Below are 27,200 nucleotides of genomic sequence, written 5' to 3'. Positions count from 1 at the left end.
CATTCTATGACCTGGGGTCGTTTACCCTGTCTCTGGGCCTCAGGGTCTTGATGTGACTCTTGGTGGGTTGGGAGGTGGTCATGCTAACTCCACCTGCTGGCCAGTGCGGTGACACCCAGCCATGGCCATATGACCGACCCACTGTCTCCTTAGCAGAGAAGCAGGGCCAACATGTGGACAGCGTGGTGTGTGGCTTCTCTGTCCGTGGTGGCTGTGTGTGGCATCCGCCAAGAGACAAACGCTGTCCTCAGGGTTACCAAAGATGTGCTGAGCAACGGTGAGTCCAGCCCTGCGGTGGGTGGGGAGTGGCGGGAGCAGGTAGGGAAGTCCAGCCAAGTCTGAAGTTCCCAAGGACTCTCTTCCTCACTGGCAGATTCTACATCAGATGGATGGGTGGCTTTTCTCTGGGCCTTAGTTTCCTCTTTTTCTTTTGGCTCCCATCTCCTGAGCACCTGCTATGTGCCAGACACCATGTTGGGGACTTTATGCTTGAGGCAGTAGAAAGCAGTGATTAAGAGCTTGGGTCCTAGAGTCAGCCTTCTTGGGGTTCAGATACTGACTGTGTGACCTTAAGCCCATGACTTGAGTTCTCTGAGCCTCAGTTTTCTCATCTGCGAAGAAGGTGTAATTATGGTCCCCTTCTCAGAGAATTGATTCAAGAATTAAATGAGATGAACTTTTGAAAACTCTGCACAGTTCCTGATTCATAGAAAGCCCTCAAAAGTGGGAGCTGATACTGATTCTGCCTTCAATTCTTGGGGCCTCACTTTTGTCATCTGGCAAATGAGGACACATTCCCTGCCCTAATTCCTATCCAAGGCTATCATAAGAATAAAAAAATGAGGTCATTTCCTAAGAGTCACAAGCCTCAATTTCTTTATCCATCTAATGGGGACAATAATTCTGGTCTTGACTATTTCCCAGGAATCAGATTGAATAATGCACAAGGAAGTAGGTTTTTTTAAGCTGTAAAGTGTGGAGCACTGGAAGGGAGGATCATAAAGAAAATCTATCCAGGTTTGGCTGAATGCTGTCGAAATCCAGTTAAAGTGTGAGAGGTCAAAGCCAGCAGCTAATGAGTTCCCGGGGGTGTCAGGGCTGGGTTGGTGTGAAGGAGTCTTTCCATTCGACCTCAACGTTTTACCAGTGGGAAAAGTGGGGCCCAGAGAGCCGAGCAATGCTGGGAGGCAGTGCCTGGGGGCCGGAGGGGGAGGAGCCCCTAACAGACCTTTGCTTCTCTGCAGCCATCTCGGGCACCTTGCAGCAAAGTGATGCTCTCCGCTCAGCCCTGAGAGAGGTGCCCGTGGGTAAAGCTGGTGGTGATGGTGGTGGGCCTCTCCTGGGGGCTTTGCTTGGTGGAGGTGGAGGTGGCCGGGGAGGTGGTCTTCTGGGGGGCTTGCTTGATGGCGGGGGTGGTGGCAGGGGTGGTGACCTGTTGGGTGGAGTTGGTGGAAGCTTACTGGGTGGCAGTAGCAGCAGTGATGGAGGCCTCCTGGGTGGTAATGGTGGGGGGCTTTTGGGTGGAGGGAGTAGCAGTGGTGGGGGGCTGCTGGGTGGTGGAGGCCGCGGTGGTGGGGGGTTGCTGGGTGACAGTGGTGGTCTCTTGGGTGGTCTTTTGGGCGGTGGCCGACACCATTACGATGACTACAGAGGCGCTGAATTCCCCCGAGGTGTCGGTGGTGTTCCCTACAATGAGTTTCACGTACAAGAACCACCGCCAGAGTATACCAACGGCAACCAGCTTGGTAGTAATTACAAGTACGGTCACATTGAGGCCAATGACAACACCGCTCAGCTGGGGGACAAATACCGATACGGTGAGACCCTTGAGTCTGATGGAAGCATCAGGGACCTCCGGAAGGGCAACTACCGCAACGCTGAGAATGCATATGGCAGCCAGAGGGGCCACAGGCGGTACAGGTCAGCGGAAGTGGCGGCGACCATGGGCAGACTTCACCGGCAAGAGCTGCAGCCTGGAGAGATCCCACCTGGTGTGGCCACTGGGGCGCTGGGCCCAGGTGGTTTGCTGGGGACTGGCGGCATACTGGCAGCCGACGGCATCCTAGCGGGCCAAGGCGGCCTGCTCGGTGGAGGTGGTCTCCTTGGTGATGGAGGACTTCTCAGAGGAGGGGGCGTCCTGGGCGCACTCGGCGAGGGTGGCATCCTCAGCACCGTGCAGGGCATCACAGGGTAAGGAGGGGCCAGGCTTTCCCTATCAAGCTCCCTGATGAACCTCCAAACAGGAATGATCACCCCCAGGGGCCTGGAGTTGGAAAAAGTCTTCAGTGTCCTGTACACTTTAGGGCTTGGCCTCAGGACTGGACATCTCAAGTCCCAAGTTGTATGATTTGGAGTCTTGTCATTAGACAGCCCTGAGTTTGAGTCCCAGTTCAACCTTTTATATTAGTGTGTGACTCTGGGTCATTCTTTTCCTCTCTCTGAGTCTCAGTTCCCTCATCTGTAGAATCGTCATAGTAATATAGTCTAGGTGTAAAAAACCCAAGGATCATACATACATATTATAATTTCAACTATACCCAGCCTCCTCCTCACATTCACTATTTAATTCAACCAATATTTAGAGTGCCTACTATGTGTGGGGCACTATATTGGCACTAGGGACACAACCTCATGGTGAGCCAAGACAAGACACATCTCTTGTCCTCACAGAGCTTGCAGCTTGGTGGGGTATATGGCATCAATAAAGAAGCCTGGAAACAATCATACAATTACAACAGTGCTAAGAAATTCATGGAGAAGTGAGGATGTGTATAGTGGAGAGATCAGGGGAGGCTTCCTGGAGGAAGAGGACCTGGAGCTGAAATCTAAAGAATGTGTAGGAGGGAACCAGGCAAAGAGGGGCAGGGACAGGCAGAAGGAATAGCATCTTTACATGAAAAAAAAATTCAAAGGAAATACATGGAAATATAAACGGTGGGTCTCCAGGCAGTGGGAGTATGGGTCGCGGTGTGTTTTTGCCTTTAACTTCTCTGTGTTTTCCAAGTTCTATCCACAAACCACAGGTCTTTCTGGAGTCTGGAGGAATGAATGGGGCGCAGAGGAGGAGGGCGTAGGGAGGGCGGTCCCGGGTGAGCAGCGTGGCAGGCAGTGGGGCTGGCCGCCCTCTCACCGCTCTTGGTCCTGTTCAGGCTGCGCATCGTGGAGCTGACTCTCCCTCAGGTGTCTGTGCGGCTCCTGCCGGGTGTGGGCGTCTACCTGAGCTTGTACACCCGCGTGGCCATCAACGGGAAAAGGTGTGTGCCCTTGGTCCCGGAGGGGTCCCTGCCCCGCTACAACCTAGCTGGGAGATCTTGGGCAGGTCATCTCCCATCTTTGTCCATAATGTGGGGACTAAAAGACCTGAGGTGTCACCAGCACACGCATGGCTTATACCTTTGGGCTCAGGTCATCTCCTGAGCGGCGAGCAGTAAAGGCAGTCTGTGTGGTGGTTAAGATCTGCAAGGCTGGAGTCTGGGGACTGCCTGGGTTTGAATCCTGACTCTCTCTTTTAATCTGTGACCTCAGGCCAGTCCCCCTAATTTCACTGAGCTGTAGTGTCTTCACCTGCAATGGGCATGATAAGACACATCCTTTTCCAGGTGGCTGCAGCCACAGCGAGGGACAGCAAGCAAAGGCCTCGCTGAACAGTGCCTGCCACGTAGGTGGTGTTCGTTAGAGAACCTCAGACAGTGGACTTTTGCATCGATTTATCCCCATGGGATGAGGTCATGCCTACAAAGCTGGATGATTGGGTGGTCACCTTGGAAACCAGAATTTATACATAGAGCTCATTTATGGACCTCTGTTCCTAGCCTTTGAGCTCTCATAGGCTAAGTGGAGATAGAATTGTTCACAGATGACTTGAGGGACCAGGGAAGCCTTCTGGTTTGGGACCCCTAGACGTGAGCCAGCAGCATAGTAGATGGTGGGGCCAGCCAGAGCAAAAGCCGAGGTGTGAGGTGGTGGTTGGGAGTTGACTCATTGTCTTCCTGGCCCCATGGTCTCCTCCAGTCTTATTGGCTTCTTGGACATCGCAGTGGAGGTGAACATCACGGCCAAGGTCCAGCTGACCGTGGACCGCACGGGTTACCCACGGCTGGTCATGGAGCAATGTGACACCCTCCTGGGGGGTATCAAAGTCAAGCTGCTGCGAGGGTGAGTACCAGCGGGCTGTGGAGTGCCTTGGCAGATGCTGGAGTGGTCTGTCTTTGGCAAACCATATTTAAGAGCAGAGGCTCTGGAAGCAGCCTGGGGTTCAAACCTCTTCAGCTTCATTATCGCTTGCTGTGTGACTTTTGGGCAACTCCATTGCCCCTCTCTGAGCTCCACTTTCTTTATCTGTGAAATGGGGGTGATTCTTTTCCCCTTTGGAATTAACATAATGAATGTAAAAAACTTAGTGAAGAATCTGGCACATTTTAAGAGTTTATGAATATTTGTCTAACAGAGGTTTTGCATCCATTGGTGCTCCAACTCACAGGGAAATTTCCCAATTGATTCTGTTCAATGTGACCTTGGTCAGGTGGTGAGTATTTTCTATTACACACTCCCCACAAAGTGGCCAAGTCGGCACCTTCTGTGCAGAGTGGTTTCAAGTGTCTGTATATTGACCGGTACGCTGCCCCCAGGTGATGGTCTTAGATGAGGGCACATCAGGGCAGCTCAGAGCTGAGTCCCTTTCTCTTCACTCCCCAGCCCTCATCCTGGGAGACGCTTGTTCTGCTTCTCTCTTTGAGGCCCCCTACTCCTTCGCCTCCTGTCTTATCAATTTCTTGGCCCAATCCCCCCAGCCCTCATCTTATCTAGACTGTGGGATCAGAGAAAATCATTGTGTAACTTGAGCCCCACATTTCCGATTCATGTGGGCTTCTCTGAGTCTTTGTTTCTGCTCCAGGGTGGGTGGAGGCAGAGAAAATCAGCCCCAGGTGTTCTGGTGAGAAGAGGAGGGGGAGGGAAACACAAAAACCTCACAGATTTTTAATTCACATTTTCACGAGGAAATATACCTGGTAATACATGGTTCAAAATATAAAATGATAAAAAAGTATAGCCCCCTCCCTTCCTGTCTCCCATCTGCCCCCTTCCCATTGACCTCACCATGGTTGTTTCTTGATTCTCCATCTAATTTCTTTGAACAAATGAAGCAAACATGAATGTAAATTCTCATTCCCCGCCCTCATTTTAATACAAACGAGCACATACTGTAAACACTGTTTTGCACTTTTCTCTCACCATTTATCTATTGGGAGCATTTTCTGTACGGAACATGGTTTCCTTTTGTTTACCTGTTTACAGCTGCGTAATATTCCACTGTCTTGATGAACCATCATTGATTTGCCCTATCCCGTGGTGCTGAACACTGCAATTTGTCTAATCTGCTCTGACAAATGAGGTTATAATGAATAGTCTTTTACATACATCTTTTCACACATGGGCCAATGTGTCTGTTGGATAACTTCCCAGGAGAAAGCAGTCTGTGCCCTGAATATACATAGATTAACTTCAAATTATCCCCCAACACACATGGGCGGGCACACACACACGCATAAACATGCATGTGCATTCTCACAGCCCTTATCATCCAAGGAGAAGTAGAACCAAGACAAGACCCCTCAAGGTGAATTCGCTTAAAAAGGAGACCATAACACATAGTAACCTTGGGGGAAATGATGGAATTAGGACTTTATCTGAAGAAATTCTTTGCTTTGCATAGCATTGAACAGTCAGCTGCAACCTGGGGGTGGGGAAGGGGCACAGCAGGGCAGAGGGGGACTGATCTAAGGGGTCAGGCTGTCAGTGATACTTTTGTGTTAGGATAGCCATGTTTCCCTCATTTTCTCATCACCACAGGGCCTCGGGAAACAAATACATTAGAAACAAACAAATGCGTTACAAGTCTGTCTGTCCATCCATCTGTGTGTTTTGTCTATGTATCAGTAATCTCTTTCCCCCCTTCACTAACTGGTTAGGAGAGTTAGTTTAGAGCTGGGTGATGCACTTAGAACTTGCTCTGGCTCACTTCTCTGGGCCTTAGTTTCCTTGTCTGTAGAATGGACCACATTTCCCAATCTTTTCAGCACCAAGGACTCATTTTCTCTGGTGGACCAGTATTTCTCCTTCCCTCCCCTCCACAAACATTTATTGAGCACCTACTATGCACCAAATACTGTGCTAGGTGCTTGGATAAAATAATACACTCATCTTCCCTTTGGGAAGATTGTGCAAAGCTGCAGCAAACAGCCCGTTAGAGGGGCAGATGAGCAGGAGGGAATGCCATTTGCAGTTAAAAAACAGGAATGTGCGAGCCTAGGCTAGGCCCATAGTAGAGCTCAAGGAGCATTTGTTTGTTTCTTGAATGAATGAATGAATGAATGAATAAATGAGTGAATGAATGATGAAAAGCCAAACCATTTGCTTGAGTAGCCTGTCCAGCCAGGTCTAGGGTGAGTATACACTGACCTTCTAGCCTTCAGAACAATTTTCCAGCACTCAAGTGCTCTGCTGCTCAGACAGCACCTGGACAGGGGCCCCGAGTGTGGACAGCTTGGTGAGCCTCTCCTCGCCCCACTTCTCTCTCCTCAGGCTTCTTCCCAACCTTGTGGACAACTTAGTAAACCAAGTCCTGGCCAATGTCCTCCCGGACTTGGTAAGAACCCATCCTGGGACGGGGAGCGGGGGGCACAGACTTTCCTCAGACCGAGGGGCCACAGTCGTCCAGCCTCCATCCCTGGAGGCCTGCAGGTGACCCAGAGGGATGGAGGGAGCCAGGGGGCTGGGATGTGTCCTTGGGGGTCTGGGAAGGGCCCTGAGGAATGTGGAGGGACAGATTAGTGAAGGGATAAGGAGGTGAAGCTAGAGACTCACACAGTTCTGGGTTTGAATCACCTGAGTCTCAGTTTTCCCATCTGTAAAATGGAGATCATGAGAAAGCCTTCCCCATAGGGCTGCAGGGAAGACAGTGCCCCCGCATAGTGCACAGAGAGGCAGTCAGTACACAGTAGCTATTGTCGTTGTTACTGTTCGTGCACCCCCTCCTCCACCCCCTGCGCCGTCACCAGAGCTCCGTGCCGTCTCTACCCTACAGCTCTGCCCCATCGTGGACGTGGTGCTGGGTCTTGTCAACGACCAGCTGGGTCTCGTGGACTGTAAGTCCTTCCTGCTTTGCTTCATTCAACCAACATCTACTAGCGCCTGATCTGGGCCAGCCCTCGGAAGGCCCTGGGGACACAGCAATGTGTGGGAGGAAGGCCCAGTGGGGTGGAGTGCTATGCAGCTGACGCCAGGGGAAAGGGGCTGCCTGGCCTTTCCTCTTGTCCCCAAACATCCCCCCAAGTCCCAGAGGGAGGAGGTTCCCGCTTGGACCCAAGGGCGCTACGGCTCTGGACTGGCTGGGTTCAAGCCCTGGCTCTGCCCGGGCATCGTGTGGACTTGGAGAGACTCTTCCCGATTTCCTCATCTCTAAAATGGGGGAGTTGGTTTCAACTCCCAGAGAGACTGGAGTGAATAGCAATAGATTAGAGAGTGACAGACGCTGTGGAGACTGTCCAGGTCCTCAGACTCGGGCTCCAGCACTAGCCCTTGATCCAGGATTTCTGAGTGAACATTCGTGAAGGCAAGCCTGCCCCACGTGGTTGTCCAGGTCGTCCACTCCATGATTCCAGGGACCTCCTTCCAGATAGACCACAACATAATGGTAGCATCAGTTATGCAGTGCACAGTCTCTACAGCCGTACAGGGCCAGAAGAGCCCAGAAGGTCGGGCTGTCCATCACAAGCAGTCAGGGAAATGCCAGATTCAATTAAGCACCACGTTGTGGAGCCCTAAAACTTCTTCCCTGGTGTACAGCACTTCACAGCTTACAAAGCTTATCAATATGCAGAATCTCATTGGCTCGCCAATATAGTCCAAGGAATTCTATTAAGCCTATTTTACGGAGGAGGAAATGGAGATTCAGAGAGGTGCAGTGTCTTGACGGAGATCACACAGCAAGGAAGAGGCAGAGCTGGGATTTTTACCCAGAATGCTTGCTCTTTCCATGGTGTCTGGAGCTGGAACCTTGCTGTCCCTCTCCACTCAGGGCACAAAGAGGGTGTCTGGGTGGGTGAGGGGGACCTTCCTGTGACCCCCATCTTTGCCTGCAGCTCTGATTCCTCTGGGAATATTGGGAAGCGTCCAGTACACCTTCTCCAGCCTCCCACTTGTGACTGGGGAATTCCTGGAGCTGGACCTCAATGTGAGTGCCTGGGCTCGGGCAGGGGAGGTGGCCCTCTCCCCATAGGCAGAGGTGAGAGTGAGAGACCCCAGGGCTGCTGCTGAATGCCTGGGAAGCAGCATTTGAACAGAACCCTTTTCTGCTTAGATGAAGACCTTCTAGGAGCCGTGCTGGGAAACACAATCATAGCCAACACTTACCGAGTGCTTACTGTGTGCCAGGCACATTCCTAGTGCTTTACGTAGATTAACCATATGAGGTAGGCACTCTTCTTGAGAAAACTGAGGCACAGAGAGGTTAAGCCACTTGCCAAAGGTCACACAGCTAATAAATGTGAACCTGGGCTCTGAACCAGGCAATCTGGCTTCTAGCTATGAGAGCTGCTGCTATGGGCTTGGGTTTGCTGGAGGAGTGAATCTGGCTAATTGTGTGCTGGTAAGCATTAACCACTCTGCATGATTTTTTTTTAAAGTCCCTGATTTGTAGCGTTTGCTGATTTCCATGGTATAAGTACTCCCTCCCTGGCCTAAACATGGTGTTGGGAAGAGGTGCCTGGAATTGACTCTCATGAGCTGGTGTGAGCTGGCTCAAGCACACTACTGAATCTGGCCCATAACTGCCCAGGCGCACGCACAGACGTACTTCCCCTGGGCTGCACAAAACTGAGTGCCTCCCCGCTTCGTCCATCAGACGCAGAGCTAGAGCGCACACTGTGCTCTCACAGACACAGCACACCTGTGCACACCGAGTGTATCCATAAACACATAGTTATTCAAGAGACGTTTATCAGTTACCTGCTGTGTGCCAGGCTCTGGGCTGGGGCTAGAGGTGCAGTGATGAGCACGACAAGATCTCCGACTTGATGGAGCCGGATAGGCCACCCGAGAATCCCTCAAACAATTAGAGACCGTGAGCTCTGTGAAGGAGGGTCCCAGGCTATCAGAGCCTAAAGCAGGGGGTATGATTCACCCAGGGAGGTCACAGAGGGCTTCCTGGAGGACGTGCCACTTGAGCTGAGACCAGCCAGATGAGTGGGATGTAACAAAAGAAGAGTGTGGGGGAGGGAACGGCAGGCGGAAAGCACCATGGTGGAGGCGCTGAGGTGGAGGCAGGGATGGACGAGACCCTTGTGACTGCCCTGCGGAAGGGTGGGTGAGGGGCAGAGTGGCTCCAGATGGGGCAAACCGCACAACGCCTTGCAGGCTATGGAAAGCAGTCTGGTCTTTAGAGTAGATACTCCAGTGTATATTGTGCAGGTGCGTTAAATTGCTACCTTGTTAGAGCAGGGCTGGGAGGGTGGGGTGGGGCAGAATCTATGGCATACTTCTATTTCAAATATATGGCGCTGTACCACGGCTTAATTATAAGTGGTCATAAAGCGGGAACTGCAAGAGTTGCTATTCCATCACAAATTGAATTTGTGAGGGCCATAAATGAAAGAGTCACTCAAGACCCAGTGGGTTTAACCAAGGAAGGCTTCCTGGACGCAGATGCAGGGCCTCCCCCCAGCCTTCAGCCCCCTTCCTCCACTCTTCTCCCTGCACCTCTCCCTTCCGTGACCCCTTTCCTCTCTGCTTCCCCAGACTCTGGTTGGGGAGGTTGGAGGAGAGCTCATTGACTATCCACTGGGGCGGCCAGCCATGTCTCCCAGGCAGAAGATGCCAGAATTGCCCCCCATGGGCGACAACACCAACTCCCAACTGGCCATTTCTGCCAACTTTCTGGGCTCAGTGCTGACTCTCCTGCAGAAGCAAGGGGCACTGGATATTGACATCACCGACGGCATGGTGAGTCGCAGCCCCCGGGGTGAGGTGGGCTGGGCAGCAAACAGCCCGCTGTTGATCCTCTCTAGTCCCCAGGGCCTTGGGGAAATGGCTTTAAAGCAAAAACCGTAGACAGTCCACCCCTTGACTTATCTCCAGTTCAGAATGTGTATCGATTATGTCAGTGTTTACTAAAGCGTGGTGCCTGGGAGGGTTTTAGGTGATTCACAGACATGACACTAAACAACATCAAAAAGTTGCTCCCTATCCAATTCTATTTTATTCCCATCCTTTTAAAAAAAGCGAGATTTAAATCCATATATCTGTATCTCAATATAAATATTTAGAATCCTTTTACTTGGTAAACATTGATACTATGTAACTAAAAGATACATAAGAATAAAATACCACCTTTAGGTATGTTCCAGAGTCATTTTCTCTCCAAATCTTTTCTTTCAAAAAAATTCAAGCCTTCATAAAAGCTGCAAAATAGTACAATTAATGCCATAATATCCTTCACCTAGATTCACCAGTTAATATTTTGCCACATTTGCTTCATTTCCATCCATCCATCCATCTGCTGTTGAACAACTTGAGTGTTTGGTGACATCATGACATGTCACTCCATAAACTTCAGTGTGTATCTCATAAGAACAAGATGTTCTCAAAAAAAAAAAAATCATATACATTACGTCAACCTCGATTCTATCAAGAGGAAAGTCTCCATTTGATGCCAGTATAATGTAACCCTCTCTTAAACTTTAAGGTGTCCTCTTTTAATTGAGAGAGAACAGAACTCACACCCAAAGGCCCCCGAAGACAATGGTATCCATGCAGAATGTAATGTCATTGTTTTGTTTTTATTGCATTTAGTTTTACACCTGCCATCTCCTTCTGTCAAGTGGTACTGGCTTTCCATTTTTTAGTATTTGATATTTTTAAAAGTAAAGTCATCTAAAGAAGATATTAAGTAAATAATAGTACAGGTAGTTCAGGGATATGGCAGAATCATGCACTTAATGGACCCTGGGTTTTGCACATGGACACGCTGATGCTCACCTTGTTTTAATAAAGAATCACATTTTTAGAGGAGAAGATTCAGGTCTTGCCTCCTGCCCTGAAAAGTCCTCTCTGTGGTAAGCTTCAGTGGCTGCCCCCATCCACTTAACCACAAAACGGCTACCATGGTCTTTATGGTGGCCACTGTTGGACAGGCAGAGCCTCCCAAGAGGTCTTTAAGGGGGAGGAGACGCCCCCACTGGTTGTCTGAGAGGGTGCAGGAGTTTAACACAGTGTGTTAGCAACTCCTGTCTGTCCCTTTAGCTTCAGGGACTCACATAACCCTTCTTCTTTCCCTGCAGTTTGAAGAGCTCCCTCCACTCACCACGTCTACACTGGGAGCCCTGATTCCCGAGGTACGTAAGGCTGGTGCCTACCCTTGTCTCAGCCTCACGCTCCCTCTAGCTGTCCCAGGAGCTGGGTGCGAAGAGAAGACACTCAGTACCAGGGTGAGGTGCTCCACACCCCCGCCCCCCGGGAGTGCAGTGACAAAAGCTTGGAGGCTGGACCCCTGTGAGGGGGCGCGGCACAGAGGGCTGAGATGGAAAGAACCTGAGATCTAGCAGTGGACTGGCCTGCCCAGGTCTAATTCCAGCCTGGTCACTTCCTCGCTGTGTGTCTTTGGGCAAGGGTCTTAACATCTCTGAGCCTAAGTTTCCTTATCTGTCAAAAAAGGATGCTAATACCTTTTGCACAGTTTCATCCAGGAGGATAAAGGAGATGAAGGAGATAATGCACGTACAGATGCTGACATGGGGCACATGTAGGTGCATGGAGGCCTAGAGGGAAAGGGCCAGATCTTTGGAGCAGATAGACATGAATTTGAATTCCAACTCAGCACATCCCAACCATACCATACTCCCTTAGGCAAGTGACTTCTCTCTGAGCCTCAGTTTTCTCATCTGGAAAACAGGAGCAACAAAGCCCATCTCACAGGGTGGCTGCAGACCTGGGATTTGAACCTAGGCCCAGAGTAGGCGTTTGATAAATGTTATCTGTGATTGTTCTTGTTAATAATAACAATTTCTTTTTTTAAAAAAAGAGTAAATGTACTCTTGTTGGATCAGCCACCATACACAGTTGGAACAAAGGCCTTTCTGATCCCAGCACTCGTTCCAGCTCTGGTCCCAGGCCTGCTACCCTGCACCTGGCACCAGAGAACTTCTTATGTAGTGTTATACAGATGCAAAGGATTGCGGTACTTTACAGCCATTTTAGACATTTTTCATCTCCTTTCTACCTGTCCCATCTGGTTCTGGGTGGAATTCAAAGGAGACAGGAAAGGAGATCAAATTCCACAAATGGTCACTATCACCCTCATGTGGTTGAAAGCCGAATGGCAGGGCACCATTACTAACGCCATAAATAGTGGCCTCTCCAGGAGGCAAGTGGACCCCTCAGTCAGCTGGATCTTTTATTTATTGGACCACTTCTTATGTGCACTGCACTTTACGGTTCATGAAAGTTTTTAAGAATCCACTGTTTCATTTGGTTTTAATCATCCCCCCATCCATGGGGCTAGTTTACAGATGGGGAAATAGGCTCAGAGCGGTCACACAATGTGGCCAAAGCAGGGACGCAGGGCTTCATGTGGAGCTGGGTCTGCAGCAGCGGGGCTCAGGCTAGACACAGAGGAATGTCTCCTGGAGTCACCTGGAGATGCTTGACCAGAGCTATGAAGGCATCCTGGGTCCCCTACTGCTGCGGGGAGAGAGTTCAAGGTAACCTTTCAGGGCCCCTGTGAAGGCGGTGCTGCTAGTTCTTGGAGATTCTGCATGTTGGGGCGGAGGTGGTTGAGACACCAGGCCCCTGTGAGGAAGTATCCTGAAAATCCTTTTGTGAAAAGCCAATGCACCAAATCACTGATTTGTTGAAAGCCGATTTGCCAAAAGGTGAGTCCACTGAGTGGTCAATTGGCTGAATTTGCTGGATTTGCCATTAGACCAAGAGCTTGTCCAGAAGAGTTTCACCTTGAATGTATTCAAGAAAATGAATGTCTTCTTAGGACCCACACTGCTGCACTGAAAATATAAAAGTTTATGTTTAAATTAGTTTCTTTTTAAAGTAACTTTGTGGTTTTTCCCATATACTTATGCTCATTTAAAATATTCAAGAAAAGTGTTCCTTAAAATAAATTTTTTGGTAAATCAGTTATTTAGCAAATATGGGAAGCTGGTCATTTGATGAATTGTCCCTTTAGCCAATTAGCTTTGGAGAAATCAGTTTGCAGCCAACGGGCTCAGATCCCTCCCGCCGTGGGTCTCCGGAGAACCCAGCAAGTCCAGGCGGGTGGGGCAGGCTGTGCCTTGCTCTGGGAATTTCACGGTGAGGCACCCCGAATTGTGGACTTTCTCATTCCAGGTGGGGCGAGAGAGTCAGTGAGAGGGGAGAGAGGTCCTGGGTTTCTGAGTCACACAGACTTGGCCTGGAATCTCAACTCTCCTGTTGGCCTTGGATAATTCGCTTGATGTTTCCCTCTGAGTCTCAGTTTTCTCATCTGTAACATGGAGAAAAAATTACCCTATGGAGTTGTGAAGGATCAATGAAATCATGAATGCCCAGCACTGGCCTCAGTGCCCATCCCCCCTGCCCCATCTCCCTAAGGACCAGGTTTTGAACATTTCTGAGGGTCAGGCATTGAGTTCAAAGCTTTGCTGGCATGATCACATTGAATTCTCATGATAACTCTGTGTGAGAGGCTCTGAGAAGGCAGCCCCTGTCCAAACCGCACAGTGGTTGGAGGCTTTGCATGTGGTTTGTAGGAGTCGAGCAATATTGTTGGGTCTGAAGGTATCCAGTGTGGGACCCTGTGCTGTGTGTTTAGAGGTTGACTGACGACCCCCTGAGCCCACCCATCACCGAGGGCCCTGCTAACCTCACCCAGTGTCCGCCTACAGGTGTTCCAGCAGTACCCCGAGTCCTGCTCCCTCACCATCAGGATCCAGGTGCCAAACCCACCTTCAGTGATGCTGCAGAAGGACCAGGCGCTGGTGAAGGTGTTCGCCACCTCCATGGTCATGGTCTCCCAGCCCAGTGATGTTGAGACCACCATCTGCCTCATCGATGTGGTGAGTGGGGCTGAGTGGTCACGTGGTCTCAGGGAGTCTTCAGACACCTACAAATACCCATGGTCCCCACCACAGTGACTACGAGTCCAGTTTGGGGGCCAGGTGATCTGGAGGGCAGGGAAGCAAAGAGGGATCTTCTTACAAGACTTCTGCTTGGAAAGGTGGATGAGTTTGGACCTTTTATGCCCTCTCCTTGGGGGGGTGGGGCAGTTATGATTGACAGTGATGATGTCCAATCCCATCTGCAATGGCTGATCTGAAGCAGGCCTCCTAGGCTGCAGGCCACCCCCACCTCCTCTGAGACAGCTCAGAGAAAGTTGGTAAACACCTCCCATGCCAATCGTCAGCTTCCTGTGACAGTTGTCTTTCTGAGGAATGTTCCCCAGGCCTTGCTGTGACTTACTTGTGAACAACAGTTAATGCAGGCAATTTATGATTCCCAACTTCTTCCCTCCGGAGGTGGGGAAAATCCATCATATGGTTTGCATTACGGGGGGTCTCCCAGTGAGCCCCCAGCAAGCAATGACCAGCATATAACAGCAGTGATGTTCCACTCACCTTCCCTTTCCTCCAGGACACAGAACTCTTGGCCATGTTTTCCGTGGAGAATGATAAGCTCATGGTTGACGCCAAGCTGGACAAGTAAGGGGGTTTGCTGCCGCGGGCTCCTGCTCCTCAGAAAGGCCTCTTTGGTGCTCTTGTGTCTGGTGCCAATTCACTGAGGGACCAGGGAGGGCTTAGAGGTCTCCGGGCACGGCTGCCAGGGTAAATCCAAGGGGCCACACAGGGGAAAATGGTCCGTGATTGCCAAGATCACTGGCATGAGCCGGGTAGGGTGGGTGGAGCCGTGAGCTTCACAGAAGGACCTACTGCTGCCAACAGCATGGACAATAATGCTGCTGGTGGTGACGATGTGCTAAGCTCTGCGCTGGCTACTTCGATGTCTTATCTGGTTTAGCCCTGCAGAGTCAGGGCTGTTATTCTCCCATTTTAAAGAGGAGAAAACTAGGGCTCAGAGAGGTGGATTTACTTACTCAAGGCTGCAGCATGAGAACAGAGAGGGGCTGTGAACCAACCCGGGTCTGTCTGACCTGGAGCTGTGTCAAATGGTTACAAGCACAGGCTGTGGAGCCAGTGGTGTGGGTTCAAATCCTCACATGACCACCGACTAGCTGTGTGATGTAAGGCAAGTGACCTTGCCTCTCTGAAACTCAGTTTTCTCATCTGAAAATAGGCATCTTTGTCTCTACCTCATAGGGCTCATAATAAGAACTATTATTTATTAGATGCTCTTTCTAAGTTCCAGGCATTGAGCTAAGCCTTCAATGTATTCATTTAATTCTTTTTTTTGGCCGTACCATGTGGCTTGTGGGATCTTAGTTCCCCAACCAGGGATTGAACGCAGGCCCCCAGCAGTGGAAGCGCAGACTCCTAACCACTGGGCTGCCAGGGAGTTCCCATTCATTTAATTCTTGACATCAGCCTATGGCAGCAAGGGCTATTATTAGTCCCACTTCAAGATAAATGAGAGAGTATGTAACATTTTCAGCATGTGCCTAATTCATTGTAAGGTTTTCGTCTTACAACAAATATTTATCAAGCCCAACAGTGAGAGCTACTCATAAGGTGATGCTAATCAGAGCCATTCAGGAGTCTCTAAGGAGATCTGAGACTGAGGCTTGGATGGGGAGAAGGGGGCAGCCAGGTGAAGAGCTGGGGTTTCCGGCAGCGAGAGCAGTGCAGGCAAACTTCCAGGGGCAGGAAAGAGCTTGGGCGTCGTGGATGGAGTGGTCGAGGGAGAAGGAAGGATGGGAGTGGAAGTCGGGAAGGAATCCAACATTCCAAAGCAGCGTCTTCTCCCCTGAGAAGCCTCATTTGTTTCTCTCGCTCTGGACGCCAGTGGCTCCAATGTCTCTCTGCCCTGTGGACGGGTCTGGTCTGGCCTCTTGGGTGGGACTGTCGATTTGCAGGTGAGATTCAGGTGCAGTGAGACTGAGGCCCTCACGGTACAGAGAAAGACCTCAAACCCAGGCCTTGGGCCTCCCTGCTCAGGACAGCACAGCAGCCATGAGTGCAGCTCAGGGCGCGAGACTGGGGCGCCCTCTCCCCAGCTCTGTGGCCCTGGCCAGTTCCCTGGGAGTCTCCAGTTCCTCCTCCACGGGGTTCCTGAAGGATCACACGAGGTAGTAGCGATGCTCACGTGCACGGCGCTCACTGGGTCCCAGGCGTGATTCTAAGGGCTTTACTTGAATTATCTCATTTAGCCGTTGCAGCCACCCACTCTGCAGAGGCGGAAGCTGAGGCACAGGGAAGTTAGGTACTTTGCCAAGGACACACAGCTGTGATGTGAGCCTTATGCATATGGCATCGTGTCTGGTACATAGTTGGTGCTCCCCACGTGGAGACCAGCCTTGTTCTTATTACCTCCCCCAGACTGAAAGAGGTCTCTGTGAGGATGTTGGTGGAGGGGCTTCTGGCAGTTTATTGAAATGTGAGCCCCTTATGATTCTCAGGCAATCGCTGCTTCTAATGAGATGTTTTCTTTATCTGCAGGACCAGGCTCAATCTCAGAACCTCAAATGTGGGCAATTTTGATGTAAGTACCAAGCTCAGGCCCCAGAGTGAGATCTAGGAATAGCATCCCTGTGAGGCTGGCCGGGCTTCCCTCGGCCCCTGCCTCACCATAAGCCTTGGACCAGCACTTGCCCCATTCTGGGCCTCCGCTTCCCAACTGTACAGGGAGCAGGCTGACCAGGTGCGCTTCGGGGCTACCACCTTGGGGATTCTGGAATCACAGGGGCTCTGACTGCCCCCTCCCAGGTTCTCCCGGGGCAGCTCTGCGGCTTTCCTTCCGGCCACAGGGAGGCCTCAAGTATCCCTTCGGATCTGAGCCAACCACTGCCTTTTTGTTCTTCCTCTGCAGGTTGGCCTCTTGGAGGTGCTGGTTGGGAAGATTTTTGACCTGGCGTTCATGCCCGCGATGAATGGTGAGAGCAGGTGCCCGGGCCTCCCTGGGGGCCTGTGACTTGGGGACTGGGTGGCTACTGGTTTGTTGGGCATATTTGATGCACAGCTGTTCCACCTCAATAGTATTTCTGAGAACTTCACTCTAAGCTTATTTATTTCAGCCACTGAATGCAAATGTTGCCCCAAGAGTCCATCAACTTCTTTATTTGCCGCTTTTGCTATATTCTTCCTGCCGCCCGTATTTGGCTGATTTTTCTGATTATCTATGTAAATTTCTGATTGTATATGAAAATTATGTGTGTGTACATTTTAGAGAGTCCAGAAGAGTCTAGGAAAGAAAATCTCACCTCCCAGAGACAATTAATCCCAACATCTGGGTATATTTCCTTCTAAACTCTTCTTCCTCTGTTTTTTAGCATACAGTTCAAGATGTTTCCAGATTTATTTTTTTAAGTGTTTCTTTTTAGTTGTAAAATACACATAACATAAAATTTACCTTCTTAGCCATTTTTAGGTTAAGTATATTCACATGGTTGTGTTCCTGACTTATTTTTAATTGTGTATTTATTTTTCCTTTCATAAGGGCCATGTGCACACATTATTATTGTAAAAAGTTCAATCAGTACAAAGTTAGAGTTGCTCTTGCCAGGATCCCTAACCTCCTAACCCAGAATCTGCCCCCTAGGCAGTCACATTGTCAGTTAGAGTTTTCTTACCCAAATTTATAAATAGAACAGACTGAGCGTGGTGCCTCCTCTCTGCGGCTCCTTGTTGAACTCTGGGGCCACTGGAGGCTGGGACAGCCTCCCCATCAGTAACCTCAGTCCCCAACCCTCATGCTTCTGGGCCCCAGCCTCTCTCTCCCCACTTCCGCTTCCTGGAAGAGAGGATGAAGAGGGGCAGCATCAGCTGTACCAGCCAGGTTCGCTTGGAGAGCTCCGGATGTCAAACAGACCCTTATTCTGGGAACTGTCACCAGAGGAGGCTGAATCTGAAGCACAGGGAAGTGCTGGTCACCAGGCCCATGCTCGTTCCCTGGCAGGAGAGGATGCTGTCAGGAGCTGGCCGGGCTGGGCTGACCTGGAAGCCAAGAGATGGAGACACTCGTCCTGGCAGAGGCACTGTGAACCTGGCAGCAAGTCCCTCAATCTCGCTATAGTGCAATTTACCATTCTCAAAAGTGAGAGAGTGGGTTAGATCCATGATTCCCAAAGAGGGTTCCATAGAAAACTAGTCCCACAAGATACTCTGCGAAAAGGGTTCCGTGGTCAAGCAAGTTTGGGAAATACTGAATCGGTTCCTCTGGGATAGATTTCACAGTGTTCTTAGCTCTCTGAAAAATCCTGCTGGAGTCGGGAAGTCTGTTCAACCTCACTCCATCCTATTTCCCCCACCTGCCCTTTCCTGCTCCCTTCCTCATTTCCTTTCTTCCTTCCTTCTTGGAATGTTAATCAGTGGGTCAGCTTAGGCTCTGATGATCTAAACCAAACAGTACATCCCATGGCGGTCACTTGCTGGGGTCCCATGTGCCTCCTTCCACACCTTCATTCAGCAAATATCTGTCTCCTCCTCTGTGCCCGGCCCAGGGCTGGGTGATGCTGGGGACAGTCTCTGCCTGAAGAAACTCACAATCTGGTGGAGGTGACAGATGTGGAGACAGGGGATTAATATTTTGTGATTTCTGGAATGGAGTTGTTCGGGAAGAGTGGCAGGGCCCCAGAGTTGCTTGGTCTGGGGTGGAGGAAGGGTCACAGAGGTGACATCCAAACAGAGTCTCGGGGAAGGCTCAGAATTCAGCAGGCAGGCAAGGGTGAGGCAGTGTGCTCCTGGCACGAGGACCTGCAAGGACAAAGGCCTAGAGGCATGAAAGACATGGTTAGTCTTCCTGAAAACACTGGTGGCTTCTGAAAGGCTGCCGCCATGCTGACTATGCCTGATCATTCTTTTTTCTCTGCAGCCGTGCTGGGCTCTGGCATCCCTCTCCCCAAAATCCTCAACATTGACTTCAGCAATGCAGACATCGACATCCTGGAGGTAAGGGGAGATGGAGCTCTGTTCTGCTTTCCCCTCCACACCTAGGAATTGGGAGGAGAAAGAGAAGGGAAGGGAAGGGCGGGGTAACAGGGGTCTCTTCCTTCAAAGGATGGGGCTAAGCAAACAAGAAACATAGCTGCCAAAGAGCCTTAAATGAAGCTTCTCACATCCATGCTCTCATTTAGTCCTCAAGACAGATGTCATTGCCCCCATCTCACAGATGGGAATACTGAGGCTCAGAGCAGTAAGGGGCTTGCCCAAAGTGGAAGTGTGACATGGTTCATCAGAAAAACTTTTATTGAGCACCTACTGTGTGCCAGACAACTCCCAAGGGGCTGGGGATACAGCAGTGAACAAAAACATGCACAATCCTGGCCCTTGCAAAGCTTCCCCAACCAGTGGGGAGATGGGCCTTTGCGTAAATATTCCTGAAATAGTCGCTAATTATAATCATGGCTGGTGCCACGAAGGGGGTCTACTACCACTACAAAAAACACAAGCGCTCAGTATCTGAAATTTGGAAAATACAGAAAAGATTAATCAAACACGTGTTTATCCTCCTTGATGTATTTGCAACCCAGAAATTACCACTTAGAACATTTTGCTGTTTTTCATTCCAATCTTTCTGGAGTTTTATTTTTAAACATTACTTGATCAGGGGGTCAGTCAGTAGAGCGTTGGAGTTAAAGAATAAGGGTGCTGGTGCCCAATGGCCTGGGTTCAAATCCTGACTCTGTCAGTCTCCAGCTGAGTAACCCTGGGCCTCAGTTTTCTCCTCTATAGAAAGGGGCTAATCATAGTACCTACCTATAGGACTGCATTTAGGATAAAAGGAGATTCTGCATATAGGTGCCTTATACAGCCCCTGGCACATAGTAAGCATTCTAGAAGTGTCCATCGTTATCAGTGTCATCATCGTAATAAAGAAGGCTCCAGTGTAAATCCTGGTGGACAGAACTGTTTCTGGCCTCGGGATTTACTTCCTTAGAACATGCTCCCGGAAGCGGAGTGAATGGGCCTTTGCCCCAGATTGACAATTTCCTTCCCCAAAGGTGGCACCTATTTGCACAGCCACCAGCCGTGTGCAGAGAGCCCAGCTCCTCACACTCATGCCAGGCTTGGGCCTCGGCCCAGGGGCAGCCCCCCACCACCTTAGGGGAGCAGTCAAGGCAGAGACCTTGGATGGGCAGTGTGGGCAGTGGTCAGATGCAGGCTGTGGGACAGTCCTCAGGGGTGCCGGTCCTGGTCCCTTCTCTTGAGCTCCTGCACGACCTCAGCATCTCTCTGAGCCTCAGTTTCCTCATCTGAAAATGGGGAACAACACTACCCACCTCATGGAATTTATGGTGACAGTTTAAATGAGATACAGCATTTTAGTGTTAACCGTTATCATTCACTTTGAAAAATAGGTTAGGAAATATGAACAGGATTGGCACAAATTTATCATCATCAGCAGCAGCACCATCATCATTTCTACCATTTACTGAGCATGTGCAGTGCCTTCTGCCCTGTTTTGTATGCATTTGGGCCTTACCAGGGCTCCGGTTGATGTTTGCTCTAACATCATAGGTGAAGGTCCTGAGTATCAGAGAGGGTAGGCCATTTGCCCAAGGTCACTCAGCTAGTGAGAGGTAGGATTTGCACTGAAATAATAGAGGCAGCTCAAACCAGTGGTTCTCAACCAGGGCTGTATTGCAACCCACCTCCCAACCTGAGGGGATTTTTGAAGTTAGTGGGGATGAGTCTTTCTCTCCTGAATAATCATGTTTCAATATTTCACATCAAAATACATATTATTTTATTATAAATTACTTACCTCTTATTTCTTCTTTATATTCCGGTGAGTGAATTTATACTAGTTTTAAAAAAAAAATGTGTAAGTAGACTGTATAATCTATGAATTTTGTTTCAGAATAATAAAGGAAATAATATGGAGACCTATAATAAAATGTAAAGTGGGTGTTGAGTCTGAAAGGTGAAGGACCACTGGTTCAAAGAAACACTCAGAAAAACAAAAGAAAGACTCAGAGGATCTTGAAGGCCCTCTGTAAATGGTAGCTATTCTTCTAATTATTATAACTATTATACGGGTCTAGCCATTTATTTTAACTTTTTATTTTGAAATAATTTTAGACTTACAGAAAAATTGCAAAAATAGTACAGAGAGTTCCAGAACACTCTTCACCCAGCTTCCTCTAATGTTAGCATCTGCTATAACCTGAGTACCATGATCAAAATCAGGAAATTAACATTGATACAAAGCTATTAACTAATCTACAGGCCTCACCCACCAGGTTTCCCACTAATGTCCTTTGTCTGGTTCAGGGTCCAGGGTCCCACTTTGCCTCCAGTCACGTGAGCCTCCTTAGTGTCCTCCAATCTGTGACAGTTCCTCAATTTTCCTTGTGTTTTATGACCTTCACATTTCTGATGAGTCGGGCCCGTTTTGTGGGATGTCTCTCGATTTGGATTTGACCGATATTTTCTCACGATTAGATTGAGGTTATGTATTTTGGGCAAGAACTCCACCAAATGCTGCTGTGCAATGCTGTCGGGGCACATGGTGTCAGCATCTTATTCCTGGAGATGTTCACTTTGATCTTGTGGTTAAGGTGGTTCCTGCTAGGTTTCTCCACTAAGTTACTATGTTTTCCCTTTGCAACTAATAAATATCTCATGGGACTTAAACTTCTTTGACACTACACAAACATCCTGTTTCTCACTATACTTTTACCACTGATTTGGACATTCATTAATGGTTCTTGCCTAAGTTATTACCGTGCCGTTTGCCCGATTGTGATTTTCTGATTTTCTATTTCTGTAATTCCTTTTACACTTATTAATGGAGTTCTGCTGTAAAGAAAAGCCGTCCCTTCTCCCCCATTTATTTATTTACTCAATGATTTATATCAGTATGGACGCATGGGTATTCATTTATTCTATGGATTAGGTCTATTACTTTTATTATTTATCATTGTTTTTTAATTACAAAAACTGGATTTTGGAAGAGTGTGGAAGGGGCTCAGGCCTGCTTCTCTTATTTTGGAAAAGAAGGAAATGAGGAGCAGGGAGGGAAAGGTCTTGCCCAGGATCCCCTGTACACAGCAAGCTGATGACATGGCCAGGGTGATTCTCAGGCCCCTTTGACCCCAGCTGTCTCCTCCGTTCAGAGTTACTGCTGCCGAGAAATGCGACTAGCTCGATCCATAGGCAGGTGACTGTCTGTGGAGGCTGCAGCCAGAAGCCACCCCACCCACTAACTGGGTTCTCTGTTCTGCCCTCCAAGGACCTTCTGGTGCTGAGCACCTGAGTGACAGAGGCAGAGATGCTGCCGCAGCCCTGAAAGAAGCCAGAACCAGTCCTGGAAAGGCTCGTCCTGACACGGTCCCCGGCTCCAAGTCCCTTCAGCCCTTCGACAGTCCCCTCCCCAGCCCTCCAACCCTCTTCTCACCTGCCCCCACCCTGAGAAAGGGCCCAGCCATTGCCCCTGTTGACAAACAATCTCATCCACGGTCAGCCCTGCTCCCCACCCCCGCGGGGGGGATGGAGGTCGCCTGGAGGACTGAGGCCTCTCGGTCTCCAGGCCACCCCCAGACCCCAAGCCGAGAACTTTACGCTTTCAATAAAAGATTCCACTTTCCCTGCAGTTGGGGTGAGTCTCCACAAAGGACCCTCCCTCGGGGTCTGGGTGTTTCTTTCCTTCAAGTCTTCGCGGGGGGCACCTGGCAGATGTAGCTACAGCCGCATGAAGGGTGGTTCAGTTCATGACTGAAAAATGCCAGACGCCTCTGGGGATGCCGCGGATGGGCAGGAGGAGACCTGAATTCAGGTCTCACTGCTTTCTTCAGCCTTCACTTGGCTTATCCCTCATGCCTCAGTCCCCGCACCCCCCAACTCCACAGCACACGGGGAGGGCCAGGACTCAGAAGCAGCAAGTTCAAAGTCATCAGACTGACTGCACACTGCCAGAGAGACCGCCCTCTAGCCTAACTGCCATGCACCACGATGACAAGGGGCTCCTCTCCTTTCTCAGCTTTCAGCTGCCCTCTCGCCACCCCCTCCCCTCTATGTTCCCAGCATGTGATTTGCCCAGGTCCAGAAGGGTGGATGGGCACGTCTCAGGTCCCAGGGGACAGATGAAAGAGGCAAAAATAAGATACCCTCCTGCCTCATCTTCCTGAGAGACGTTTATTGACTGCTTGCTACCTGCTGAGCCCAGCACTGAGGCTTTGGGACTTGATCTCATTTAATGTCATAAGAGCACCATGAGACCACCAGGATGGTCCCTATTTTGCAGGTGGGGAAACCGAGGCACCAAGAAATGCAGTGACTTGCCCAAGGTCACACAGTTGCAAAGTGACAGAGCTGGGGTTTAAACCTGATGATTTAGCTGCAGGGCCCGTGTCCTCTCCACACCACACTTCCTCTGTTGGTAAGCTGCAAGAAGAAGCCCTGGGCTGAATTTGGCCCCAAAGCTGCACAGTCCCCAGAACAAAGAAAGAACAGGGTGTCAAGCATCAGCACTTCCAGGCTTCCACTAGGAAGAGAAGCACATCACTTCCGCTGACATTTCATCGGCCAAAGCAGGTCACGTGATCTTGCCTGACCTCAAGGGGTAGGGAAGTGTGATCAGGAGGAAAGGAAAAACAGGTATATCGTTGAGCACAGTAATGTCTTCCACACTCTCCCGTGTCCTCCTGTGTAGGTGAGGCTGGAGACGTGGCCGAGGGGCGGTGAGGCTCCTGCTGCCATAGAGATTTTGCAGAAATACTAGGCACCTCATGCCTTCAGGTCCAAGCTGGGGAGGCATGGATGCAGCAGCAGCCCACAAAGTGAGCAAGGAAGCTCCCAAATCACTTCTTTACAGACAAGCCCTTGGTTTCTAGAAAGAAAGCCCAGTGACTATACATCCAATGAAACCTAGATCTTGGCCGTGTATTGTCTGCTCAAAGCAACTGCTCCCCAAGCCCCACCCCACGGCTCCTGGAAACCCTATCTGCCAGCCAATGTCTCCATATTGAAAACAATCAGACAGCGTTCTATAGAGAGGTTCCCCTGCCACAGGACAGCTTTATACGTCACCAACCTCAACTCTGGCATCGGGAGGTCTTTAAAGAGGAAGAATTTTGGAGTCAGGAGAATGGGGCTCACATTCCATCACTGTCACTTGGTTGACTTGGTGAACCCCTCAGTCTTCTGATGCTCAGTTTTCCCGCCTATAAAATGGAAAATAGTAATAATACTCTAAAATGAGTGTGAGGCTATTTAAATGAGATCATTTTCTTTCTGAGGTGCTTAGCACTGAGGGTGGCACACAGTAAGTGCTTAATTTGTGCTTGCTGTGGTTAGAGCTAATTTCTAGAGTGTGAGCCTATGGGACCTCTTGCCTCTGTTGACCTAGAACAAATAGACTGCCAGTTATTCTTCAGCAAAGATGGGCTTATTCAGGATCAGCAGAAAATTGCAGTCTGGGGTCTGCCACCATGGTGAGCCACGTGCAAGTCCCCCCGCAGCAAGGGAAGGAGAACCCTTTTATAGAGGGGGGAAAGGAAGTTGCTGGGGCTGTAGTGAACAAAGAGGCCGTGGCTTTGCATGGGCCGAGTCCTCATCAGGGAAGAGGAGTCTTTCTTCTTCCTGTTGGGCTCTGCTATTGTTGTGGGATGTGACAGCTCCCCTTTCTGGTCTCCCAACTCTCATTAATTGAGGTTTCTTTTTATTAACTTTTACACCTCTGATCAGAGCTAAACTGAGAACAAGGAGGGGCACTTGGCATGCTGGCAAGAGAATGCCCAAGGGATCCTTCCTAGAGCAAGGCAGGAGCAGATCCCCCAAACAGCTCCATGTCTATGTTTAGAGCCACACAGCACATTTAGAGCAGTTTTAACAGACTTATTTGATCCCAGCTTCTAGCCTTGAAGGGGCATATAAATACTGAAGTCCCTTTTACACAAGTAAGATATTTCTTCCTCCCAGTGATTTTTAAAAAGCCTTTCCCCCACCCCCCCATGTCTTGTTTTTTCTTTCACTTAAATGTTGGGGAGCTAAACTATTTAGTTTACTTGCAACAGTTTATTGTAACCCAATATGTTGTGTTTATTCCTGGCTGCATCATTCATTCATTCACTAAGTGGTTACCAACTCTGCCTCGGAAACAAGAACAAGTAAATTAGTAAACAAAAAGGCTATTTTGAGATCGTCTTGAGGGTTATAAGGGGGATAAACGGGGACACATATCAGGGAGGGAAGGGGGAGGGGGAGGCACCACTGGGTGGTCAGAGAAGGAAGCATCATCAGAGACCCCTCTAGGGGACTTCACAGTCTATCACCCTGCCTTTCCCCAGGATCCAGGGTCTCTTTCTCGCCTGGTCTCCTTGGTAACACCCAAATCCTAGCTCCTGGGAAGGGGGCTCAGAGAGAAGTAGGGCAGGACTTCCTGTCCAGTCTGCCCTGGGAAAGGCTAGAGGGGAGGAAGTCCTGCCTCAAGAGGGCGACAGGAACTTGATTTCCAGGCCAGTGGCTAAGGCTGCTCTGTTCCTACTTCCAATGTTAGAACCACCTCCTACAAATCCTTATGAATTCATCCGTTTGTTTCTGTTCCTTCCTCCACCTTTCTACCCCCTCCCATCACCTTTCCTCTGAACCACTGCTCCGGCCTCCTCACTGGTCTCCCTTCTTCCAATCTTGCACCTACTATCCCTTCTCCACTCAGCTGCCAGAAGGTTGGGTTTTTAAAAGTGCACATCCAGTCATCTCCCTTCTCTGCTTCAAGCTCTTCTATGGACTTTTCATGGCACCCAGAGCAAAATGCAGACCCCTCACCACTGCTCACAGGGCCCTGCAAACTCTGCCCCCACCCCCTTCTTCAGCCCCATATGTCCGCTGGTCCTGTGCTGGAGGAGGGGTGGTGAAGCCCTCCATATGGCCCTCATACCCCTTCCTCAGACATTAAAACACACCCACAGCCTTCAGCAAGTTTAAGTTTTTCTGCTGTTTAATTTTTGAAAGAATTGAAACTTTGGGGGGCAGTGTACATTTTGGGGTTATAAATAACTCATTTCATTTCACATCGGCTATGATTTCTCAGAAGTCAAAGGATATGCTCAAGCATTCTTTCAAAGTGAGAAAGTGGATTTGGAAGACTAGGCAAGGAGAAAGAGTCGTGGATCAGATTAGAATCTGGGCAGAGTAGCTTGGGGTGGACGATCCAAGTGATAAAGAGTGGTCTGGCACGCTGGGACTTCTGGGGCAGCGCCGGGTATAGCAGAGGAGTGAGGCTCGATGAGATCAGTGCTGCTGACTCAAGAGAGCCTTCAACACCGGCCTGATTGTTCAGGCCTCAGACCGCACTGCCCCCTCCTCCTTCCGCTCACGGTGAAATGGACCAAACCATCACTACATCTTGAGTAGACAATGACAAAACCAAATGAACTGTTCATTTAAATTTAAAAGTGAGAAGAGGCTCTATTAAGCATCTCCACCAGCTTTGGATGATACTGAGTTTCCACGAATAAACCAAGGATGCTCCTCAAAATTGCAGGGATTCCAGTTCTCTGCATGTGAGCAAGGCTGCTCCTTGAAGCACTGCAGCGCAGCAGATTTCATGGCAGGACATGCAATGAGACTTCTTAGGTAACTCCACTGATGTCCTATTTCAGTTGTAGTTGACGAATAACAAATGCTAGAAGCCCCCCAAAGAGCTCACTTAGTAGGTGTTTCTGCTACTAATGTTGAGTAACAGACCATCTGAAAACTTAATGGCATAAAGCACACTTTTAGTTTTTGCACAGATTCTGTGGGTCAGGACAGTTTATCTCTGCTCCAAGATGTCAGGCCTCAGCTGGGAAGAACGCCTGGGGTGACTTGCTGTCTGGCGGATGGAGTCACCTGGAGGGTCCCTCGCTCACCTGGCTGGTGGTTGATGGTGGCTGTCATCAGAACACCTACACGTGGCCTGTCCATGTGCTGGATTCAAGGGCTGAGCATCCCAAAGGCACAGAATGGAAGCTGAATGGCGTTTTTATGATCCAGTTTTGGAAGTCACGTGGTGTGACATCTGTTATACTCATTTAGTCAAATCATTCACAAAGGTCCTTCCAG

The 27,200-nt window shown here is 49.7% G+C and overlaps 1 protein-coding gene across 1 annotated transcript; it reads left to right on the top strand.

Annotated features, from left to right (window-relative positions):
- The first annotated feature begins 171 nt into the window (after positions 1-171).
- BPIFB4 (BPI fold containing family B member 4) lies at positions 172-22,413 on the top strand. The gene is made up of 16 exons (XM_068524268.1): positions 172-277; positions 1,245-1,307; positions 1,671-2,190; positions 3,150-3,254; positions 4,012-4,155; positions 6,583-6,646; positions 7,085-7,145; positions 8,142-8,233; positions 9,796-9,999; positions 11,337-11,390; positions 13,932-14,102; positions 14,677-14,744; positions 16,656-16,698; positions 17,026-17,089; positions 19,027-19,103; positions 22,390-22,413. Exons 1-16 carry the CDS (start codon positions 172-174, stop codon positions 22,411-22,413), a joined length of 1,860 nt encoding a protein of 619 aa, XP_068380369.1.
- Positions 22,414-27,200: the final 4,787 nt, after the last annotated feature.

This window comes from Eschrichtius robustus, chromosome 16 (genome assembly GCF_028021215.1).
Source record: "Eschrichtius robustus isolate mEscRob2 chromosome 16, mEscRob2.pri, whole genome shotgun sequence".
In the NCBI taxonomy this organism is placed as follows: Eukaryota; Metazoa; Chordata; class Mammalia; order Artiodactyla; family Eschrichtiidae; genus Eschrichtius; species Eschrichtius robustus.
Note: the sequence above shows the minus strand (reverse complement) of the source record. Positions and strands in the feature narration are given on the sequence as shown.